This window comes from Rhagoletis zephyria, unplaced genomic scaffold (assembly GCF_001687245.7).
Source record: "Rhagoletis zephyria isolate East Lansing unplaced genomic scaffold, Rhagoletis_zephyria_1.1 Rzeph_scaffold_17835, whole genome shotgun sequence".
In the NCBI taxonomy this organism is placed as follows: Eukaryota; Metazoa; Arthropoda; class Insecta; order Diptera; family Tephritidae; genus Rhagoletis; species Rhagoletis zephyria.
In genome coordinates, this window is record NW_016174896.1 from 1 (window position 1) to 10,516 (window position 10,516).

The 10,516-nt window shown below is 34.5% G+C and overlaps 1 protein-coding gene across 1 annotated transcript; it reads left to right on the plus strand.

Moving 5' to 3' along the window:
• The first annotated feature begins 699 nt into the window (after window positions 1-699).
• LOC108379960 (serine-aspartate repeat-containing protein I-like) lies at window positions 700-1,917 on the plus strand. Its single transcript, XM_017636334.1, has one exon. The coding sequence runs from the start codon at window positions 700-702 to the stop codon at window positions 1,915-1,917; it is 1,218 nt and encodes a 405-aa protein (XP_017491823.1).
• Window positions 1,918-10,516: the final 8,599 nt, after the last annotated feature.

Sequence of the window (10,516 nt, forward strand, 5' to 3'; positions counted from 1 at the left end):
CAATTTCGAAAATAATGACTTTTTATTCTGAGTTGAGGAGAGGAAGAAGGAGAAACGTTCGAAATAGAACGGAAATCGTGGTTGTTGTTGTAATGGATTGGCTGGTGATGACGCGTTTTTAAAATGCTATCAAAAGCATAAAAAGTTTGCTGTGTAACAACTAATCGCAAAAGTACTTTAGATTAGAATTTTATCGGCTATTATATATTTAATAATAGCATTTGACAATTACCGCATGAACAATAAATATGAAAATGATTTTTCAAATGCAATCAACTAAAGTCTGAAAGACCATTACGAACCGTGTTGTCGATGAATACCTTATCTTGGGAATTGAATTCTGTCCTCTCTATGAAGTAATCATGGAATAATTGAAGACATAACACAACATTCTAAAAAAAAAACTCAAATATCAGAAGGTAAAACTTACTATTATCTTCCAAGGAGGTAAACGGAATTGGTGCATATTTATAAGTACATATCTCTGTCGCGGTGGAATTTTGTAATCAATTAATTAATATTTTAGATAAAAATATATTAGCTACCACAATTTACTATAAAAGAATTAGCTTCTAGCACACTTCAAGTATTTACTTTTCATCGATTTAAAGTCCAGGACCAAAGTGGCGAATAGTGAAAAACGAATAGTAAATATTACAAATTGAAATTTCGTTTTGATTTGAACAAAAGTGTGACGAAATGAAAATAATTTTCCTGGGATTAATTTTGGCATTAGCCATAGCCGATGCGGGACGTTTATTGAATCCTTGCAAGCAGCCTGGATTTTTCGCGCACGTTGATAATACATCTGCTTTTTATGGCTGCTATCTAAATGAAGATGGAAATTTGGATGTAAAATATTTGACATGCGCAACTGGTCACCTCTTCAAACGCACTGCCGGATATTGCGTGCCCAAAACTACTTTCGCAATTGAAGCAAGAGCCGTCACGGATAGTAATAACGATGTAGAAAATCCCACCGAACCGACTACTACGACAAAAGGTGATATCATAAAACCTACAATTCCCACAACCGCTGCTACTGGTAGCACTATTAACGGCAACACAAAAGTAGATAATAATGATGACGGTGAAACCACAGAGGGTTCCACTGAGGCTACAACAACTGTAGAAACAACAGAGGTTACTGAGCAACCGGAAACAACTGAAAACTCTACGGAAACTACTGAGGAACCTGCAACCACTGACGAAACCACAGTCGTCTCTACTGAAGAACCTGCAACGACCGAAGAGACTACCGAGACTACTGAGGAACCCGCTACAACTGCGAGCACTACTAAGACAACTGAAGAACCAACCACAACTGCGAGTACTACTGAGGAACCAACAACAACTGATGAACCTAATACTACTGCAAGCTCTACTGAGACAACTGAAGAACCAACAACAACAGCTAGCCCTACTGAGACAACTGAGGAACCTGCAACGACTGAAAGCTCTACTGAGGAACCAACAACAACTGGAAGCTCTACTGAGACAACTGAAGAACCAGCAACAACTGCGAGCTCTACTGAGACAACTGAAGAACCTGCAACAGCTGGAAGCTCAACTGAAGAACCTGCAACAACTGGAAGCTCTACCGGCTCAACTGAAGAATCATCCACAACGAGCGGGTCAGTTAGCACAACTGAACCGGAGAGCACTACTTTACCTGCATTTGATTGTCCCGATGAGGGCTTCTTTTCCCAATCTGGATCATGCGATAAATTCGCCTACTGCGCTAATGTTAATGGTGAAATAAAGTACTATCTACTAAGTTGTCCCACGGGCCAACAATTTAATTATTATGAATCATTCTGCGATGCAAATTTCGATTGCGCTGATGCAACGCGCTCAGTAAGTCGCAATTCAGCACGCCGCCGTTTCAACATATTTCGGCTTCTTAATCATTTCTAGATCAGTTGTGTTTTTTGTGGCTGAATTAAAAGTGGAACTTTGATACAAATATACTTTCTAAAATAGTTTTTTATTAGAATACCAGTTAAAAAATAAAATAAAAACAATAAACAATGCGCTGGCTTGCTAACGAATCCGGAACCTACTGAACCATCTACCGTAAAAACGGCACTAAAATGTATTTCTTCTGGAACAAATTTGAACAACAAGTTTTCTTCTTTCAAAATGTATTTTTTCTGGAAAAAAATTTTAACAAAAGTGTTTTTCAGTCAGTAAGAAATTGACATAAAAATGCTGCATTTTTTTTTTGTCTCTCATACTTATCCCTTTGTCCAAAAATTATACACAGTCATACAACTATTTAAATTTATAATTAATAGGAAATTTTAGCATTGCCACTTTTTTCTTATGCTTACCTTTGCATTGGCGTGAATTCGGCTTATCATCGGTTTGCTCGACAGATGATAAGACATTTCCAAGAAATAAAATGTACAAACACACGTTTTGAACTGAAATCGTCAGCAAGTAATTGTTATTAAAAGATAAACAGCTTATCTAATAATTTGCGAGACCTTTGTTTAAATAACGCAATCACTTTTCACCTTTCTGCTACGAGGGTGTTTTTTCATTTGTACAAAAGACTAATTATTAAAAAAAAAAATAGCGGAACTCGAAAGATTATCATTGGCTTGTGGTTACTAATGAGACCATAATCATTTTATTGGATGTATTTTATTGATTAAAATATATCAAAAAAAAAGTAGATTTTAGAACCAACCGTTGTCAACTTGTTGAGTATTTATATAAATTATATAGTATAAAGGAGGAATATGGGAATTTCCTTTGTAGTTTTAATATAATCACTAGCCTGTACAAATGTACATACTCTGCCGGCAAAAAGTATTGGCGCACCAAATTTTTTACAATATATACAACAATTTTTTCTCATATTTTTCCGCCATTTTTTTTATAAAAATATAGTTCATTCTACAACAAAAAAAGGCAAATTTTCAACTTTTTAATCAGATTTTTCAAAACTTTTTTGAGTACGCAGATTTGTAGCCCAAGAAATTATATTAAAAAACAAGTTTTAAGTAGCTAAGAAATGCCGTTGATTTTTAGCAATTTTTTTCATGCAGTCTCTTCCATACAATCTTTTTTTTTTTCGAAAATACTTTATATGGAAAAAATGCAAAACACCTTAAAAAAAATCACAGCGATTTTTGACTAACTCCGGACTTGCACTTTTTTTACAAGAGTTTAATCGGCTGCAAAACTGGTTACGCAAAAAAATTCTAAAAAATCTGATTAAAAAGTTGAAAATTTGCATGAAATTTTGCTGAATTTTCGGGAGTTTTGCACAAAGTTTAGGAATAATATTTCAATGTTTTTCTGTTGTAGAATGAACCATGAATGAAAAAGTCATGCGTATATTGAGAAAAATTTGCCTAGGCTCACCTTACTTTGAAAATTTTTGGCTATATTTCCGCGGTTTATTTTATGTTTATTATTTTTTTATAAAAGCCTGACTAGTTCTAAAATAAACACCATATCAGCCCACTTTTCAAACTTTATACAAAATTCGACAAATTTTCACCAAATTTTTAAACTTTTTATTCAGAATTTTTAGAAAGTGAAAGTGCAAGTTTCAAGTGGCTAGCAAATACCGTTGGGTTTTGAAATTTTTTTTGTCGGCATTCTCTTCCATATAAAAAATTGCCGAGCACACTTTGTATGGGAAAAAATTCGTGACACCGTCTGCAAAAAAATCCTTAAAAACCAACGGTATTTTATAGCCAATTGAAACTTTCACTTTATTAAATTAAATGGGCTACAAAACCAAAAAATTGTCTAAAAATTCTGAATAAAAAATTTAAAAGTTTTGTGAAAATTGGTCGAATTTTTATAATTTTTGTTCAAAGTTAGAAAAGCGGATTTATATAATGTCTGTTGTAAAACTACCTAGGCTTTTATAAAAAAAATATTAAAAATAAAATAATCTAAAGAAATATAGTCGAAATTCTTAAAAGTACGACAAGTCTATTAATTCTAGCACCAGTGTATATTTCAATTCGGGTTACTGATTGCCCTTGAATATTTTCTTATCAGACTGATACATTTTGAAAATAGAAGACACTGGCGCCGCGGAAAATTACGTACATGCATACATATGTATCTGCAGAATTGTTACGTGAAATATTTTCAGGGTGGGCAAAGGCCATGGTTATAAATGCGTAAAACTGAATTGACAGTTATAAAAAGCCTCCACCCTTTATATTAATAGCCACCATTACAGATCATACGGCCGCCGCTGTGTAGTGGTAAGCAGTGCGCGCTTCCACTCCGCAGGGCCTGGGGTCAAGACCTGGTCAAAGCAACATCGCAAAAAAAACATAGAAAATAGGTTTTTTTCCTAACAGCGGTCGCCGCTCGGTAGGCAATGGCAAACATCCGATTGTATTTCTGCCATGGAAAACAGCTTCTCATAAAAATACAATCGCCTTTCGGAGTCGGCGTAAAACTGTAGATCCCTCCCCGTTGTGTGACAACATCAAGCCACACACCACAAATCGGAGTAGAAGCTCACAGAATCCCATTTTAAAAATCCATTCTGTAAAAGGACCTAGAAAAATGCACCGGATTTTCAGATTTTTTGACCAGTCTGGCTAAGAAATTCATCAATATTAACTCAAAATTTACGTAATGGCTCTTTAGCAAAAAATGTGTTTTTCATAAAATGTTTGAAAAATGTGTGTGGCACCGCCCACTTATATCATATATGTGTCTATCAAAAACTACTTCACCGATCTCGACGAAATTGGATATACATATTGTGCTTAAACTTTTTAAACACCGTCTTGAAAATTTTTCAAATCGTACTCCCCCTAAAATATAGCCAGTTTTATTTTATGTATATATTTTTTTTAATTACCGTTATGTGGGTGGAGCGAGTGGTTTCTGCCACTTAAGTTTATAGGTTTATTCTTTGCTCGTTCCTAAGATAGCTTTGATTTTAAGTGGGCCGTAGAACACCCAGAACTGCCGGGTAATTCTGCACGATCCTGCACGGCTCCACCTCTGTGTGGGCTTCGAGTGATAAATTTCGGTAATTTTTTTAGTCACCGCATGGGACACATTAAGTGCGGAGCTGCACCTTGCTAGTTCGTCCGCTGCCTAGCCAGAGGTAGAATATAGTGTCTGAATGGCTGCTTATAGCATTATTTCCTATGGCTTTATTGTACTCCGCAAATGGAGATGCTGCGAAGTGTAACTTTTGGCGGCAATAAGTACAGTTTTTTGTGCGAAAAAAATTATACCAATCTTAATTATGGCGGAAGAATCCCACTTTCAACTGAAGCCTAGTTTTGAATGTGTACGAAAATTTGAAAAAAATACTAAAAAATTACACGCATAAATCTAAAACAAAATGGAGAAACAAACGCCAACACAATGGTCAACCACAAACAGCTATAACTTGCAAATTACAGACATTAAGATCAAGATCTAACAACAACTATTAACGGCAAATTTTCGAATTCCGTGAGTTTCGGCATTACGCAAGAGTCGTTCATTCCAAACATTCAACCAACATAAACAAAGGCAAAACGTAGTGGGAATTACAATGTGTGACATGCGGCGTGCACAGAATTTCTAGTTGAAGTCATTGGATGCGATGTTGCAGAGAGACAGATAGATGGGCAGACAGTTGGACGCAAATGCGTTAACAACACTCATAATTGTTTAACATTTTCCGTTTTTGGCAATACGCGCGCTGTTAAACTGGCCGCAATCGAATACACACAAACAAACGCACAAATGTACATCATTCGTAAATAAGTATGTAATTTACTTAAACATTACGATTGTCTTATTTTCAGTTTCATTTTATTTATGCACAACTGAGTACTCGAATATACAATCAGCGTCGAAAATATGCATACAGTGACGATTTTATTTAAATTATTATTATTTGTTTTTTTTTTTTAATTTCACACAGAACTCTGGAAAATGCTAGAAGTTTTCATCGAAAATTAAAATTTTTCAATTCGATTTCTTCTACATAACGCATGAACATAATCTGTTTTTAGATGAAGGACGGTGTTGCGTACCCGCAACGAAAAAAATTCCCAAAGACAACGATAATTTTTAGTAACTTGAAACTTACACTTTCTTATACTAGAAAACTGCATAGTTACTCAAAATTTTTCTAAGAAATCGAATTCAAAATTTCGATGAAAATGTCTACCATTTTCACAAATTCTGTATGAAATTAAAGAATTGATTCTTGTGGGTTTTGCTAAATTTTTTATGAAAAAATAAATAAAAAATTGGCATGAAAAAAAATAACTAAAATCGTCAAAACGTCAGGGTATGCATATTTTTGTCGCTGACTGTATGTACATATACCTTCATAAAATACATATTCACCTGCTGGGCTTTTGTATTGGCAGAAGCGACCATTTCAAATTGCTCTCACGTAAGTTAAATAAAAAGTGTTTAACACTGCGTAACCGCGCGCGCAATTGTTGCAGCAGGAGGATAGCAACAAAATAACTGTGGACGGACAACAAACAAGACGAGATTGTACAATTTGACAGTTTCATTTCGTTGCCGGCCGCCATCCACTAAGTAATTCGTTAATGGGGCGGACTAGGCGATCAAGCTTTTACGCATATCTAAACAAACACACGTCCATTAATACACACACACAATTGCATATACATACATAAGTATTTACAAGCGTATTTACGACCAAATTGCTGCTTTGCCGATCTGCCAACCTGTCGACAGCGGCGGGTCAATTATGTAGCCAAAGCAGATCGCGCGGTACCCCATAGCGGCTACACGTAATACCCTGCAACAATTATGGACGTGGCTTGACTTGGCATTGCAGAACCACCGGCTGCCGTTCCAGCTGTGGCCACAATACAGGCGCTACTAAATCTGCATACACATTTGCAGAGTTTGCGCGTGAAGTGAGTTTCGCATTTTGGAAAAGAATTCGTTGCGAGTTAGTAAATTCGTCAACTAAACTGTGCAATTTCTATGACCAATATTCACCACAAAATCAAGCACGGTTGTGAGTAAAAAGTTCCACTTTGTCAAACAAGTGAATTTCGGGTTTTTTATGCAATTGTTTAAATAATTACAGCTTTCACTAATTTGTGATTTAATTTTTAAATTTGAATTTTTTTTTATATATAACTACATACATATGTACATATGAATACATGTATATTTTCTATTTTATTGTACATAGTCTGGTCGCTTTTTAATCGATTAATATGATTCGGTTGGTTGCTTTCGGTAGAGATCAGAACAAATTGTTCGACCAAGCGGACCACTCAATCATTAGAAGATTTTCATCCACTAGCAAGTCTACCGTGGAGTGAATACTGATTTTGCCACCGTTTTCGCGGCTATATCCTTCTTGTATCATGATATTTTTGAGGTACCGAGAACGTGTTCTGGTTAAGTTCTGCATGAGAACAAAAAGTAATGCCAAGAACATTCCCACAAAGAACCAAACGGCAACAAAAGTATTGGGAGCAGAGGAAATCTGGATCATTTCAACTTCCTGATCATTTATCATTAGGGTGAACTATTCATTTATGGAAAAAACTTTCATTTTCTGTGCTAGAAAAGTTCGTGTCTTAAGTCTTTCATTGACTTTATTCGCTTAATTATGTTTCAGTTCTTTTTTGATTAGTTTTAATACTCAATCATTTTTTCTCGCTTCCATTCTTCGCGAATAGTTCAGAGAAGATTTGTCCACATTTCTTTCTCTGTAATAAAATTCCTGAGACTTTAGTTACCAAATGGTTCTTCATGAGAAAGTTCCTTAGATTTTTGTTCCCGCTTTGTACTTTGCCAGAACGTTTCGGATACTTTTGTTCCCATTTTGTTCTCTTAGAAATATTCCCGAAAGTATTGTTCGCATTTTGTTTTCCTTGAGAATGTTCCACTGGGTTTTGTTTTTATATAATTTCCACTGATAACGTTCTCGACAGCTTTGTTCTCACTTTCGTTTTTGTGAAAACCTTCTCGAAGGTTTTGTTCTTGAAAACAAAACTTCGAGAACGATATTTAGTTTCGATCATACCCTTTGTTTCGGTCCCTGATATTTTACGATATACTTTTTAATTCCCAGTATTTCTTCATTGGGACAATGGAAATTAAGTTCATCAAATTTTATCCTGTAAATTCATCAGTATCCAAGCATTGAGCTTTTACGTATCCAACCTTTTCCAAATGGTTAAAAACCCCAATTGCAACGTCAGCCCTTTCCACGCTGGATACATTTCAGAAATATGATTAATTCAAAAAATTATATATAAAAATCAATGCAATGTATTATATATAAAAATCAATACAATGGGCCGTATGAATAAGAATAAGCAATAGCTTTTTCTTAAAATTTCAGATCTTTTACTCAATTTATTCAAACAAAATTGAAGTAAAAGGTCGGAAATTTTAAGAAAAAGCAATTGCTTAGTTTTTATTCATACGGCCCAATGTATGTAGAATAACAATATGGGTGCTAAATGAAAGGGAAATCTCAGTAGATTTTTGGGTTTTAAAGAACGAATACGTACTGAAAATGCGCTTTTAATTAGTTTAAGTTGTTTAAGGAAATAAAGTTAGGCGGACGAAATTCGAGGATGGGGTCGTGTGTATATTAGTCCTTAACATATAATTTTTCCAAAAATGAATAATGCAAATTTTCTAGGATATTCAAGACAAAATTTCAAAAGTACATTTTGACATAGTTAAAACCGGCCTTACAATCGGTTCGTTATTGGAGTAAATAGTGGAATTTACTGTGCCTAACAGTATCCTTCCATTGCGGGAAGCATTATATGTATGTATATCTATACCTACTATGATACATTGAGCATGAATTAACTAAATTGAATAAACCCACCAATTTAAGCCTACTAATACAGTATGAAGGAAGATCACCTTCCCAATGAAATTTCCGCATATTTGGATTTGGTTTGAGTATAATTCATAGTAAGGACTCCATATTAATGAGCAATTTTCATTGACCCTTTCCAGTGATTGGTCGAACAGAGCGAGGTGCATCTTGAACAACGAAATTTTCAGAACGAAAGCGAGTGAGCAGTACTTGTGAGGCTCTTTCCTACAAAATAATATTCCTTTTAAAAACATAAAGGTATTCACCAAATTAAGAAACTGGCCTGGCTCTCTTGCAAAAGCTCCAGCAATGACTGTTGTCAGCAAAACCCCTATAGGTTCTCATTTTCGTTGTTGGTGTTTCCGACAGAGTAAATTGCATTTTTTCCTTTTTTGCTCAGATTCGAGTAATGTCACAGTTCGTTTGTTTTTACAAGTGAAGGACGTGAAAATATAACCCAAAAAGTTCTGGGGCGAATCATGATACAAATATTTAAAGGTAAAACCGCTCGCTCAATTCGTCGGCCATCATTTATTTTTTGAAGTTTGGCTACTTTATAAAATTGAAATTTTGAGAGCAACTCAAATGCCAAATAAAAGTAAAATAAAAAACAAATAGATGAGAATATGCAAAATTGCGTTGATTTTTAATATTGTTTATGCTGACGGCTTCTTGGACATTTTTCTTATCGAAGAAAATGCGTAAAACCGTATTCAAAGAAAATTAAAAAAATAACGCCAGTTTTGCAATAGCTTAAAACTTGCATTTTATTATACTAAAATTTCACGATGTAGAGAGACAGAGGTGGCGCATTCAGCAGTACTGCTACTTTGGTTTTGGCGAATTTGACAGAATCAGCTGTTCGTGTGACGTCAGTATAGAAATGTGCGCGATAAGTTTCTTCTCGTACGAATAGTTACTAGTAATTATTACTAGTTTTTGCTAATGAACGCTTTTTACTATAAAAAAAAAGCAGAAACAATTTGCTAAGAACTCGCGTTACTAATTTCTACTAGCTTAGTGTTTCATTATTCTTCTTTATTTCTGGGCGTAATATTAAATTTTTCTTCGATCTTCAATTTTCTGTTCAAAAAGTAGTTGAACACCACTACGATTTGTTTACAAATGGCGGCCACCGCTATTTTTTGTCTCCTCCATTTCCACTATTCGTTGCGATCATGACGTCACCATCCGTGGGAATGCGCAATCTTGTATTCTATCATTCTTGCTAAAATTTAATGGGCTACAAGACTGCATACTCGAAAAAAATCTAGAAAAAAACTAAAAAATTTGTAAATTTGTTATGTTCTCATTTTACTCAACTTCGGTGTAAAAAAATTCATAACTCAAATTATTGTAGAGTGCTACTCAGAGCTACCATTGTGATTTTTTTTTTAATTTTTTTTTGATATGGCATATTTTCAAAAAACATTTTTTTTATTTATATTGAAATATTTTTCAAGAAAAAAAATTTAAATATTTATTTTCATACAGATTTTTGATGTGTGCATGTGTGATTTTTTATATTTTTTTGTAAGAACTTTAGCAATAATGACACATATCAGAGGATTAAGAGCTCAATGATTTTCCCATGATTAATTAGGCATCAGAATTTCTCTCATTTACCTGGCAAGGTCTGATTATGCATACTTCGCATAACTTCGCACAACTTCGCATAAA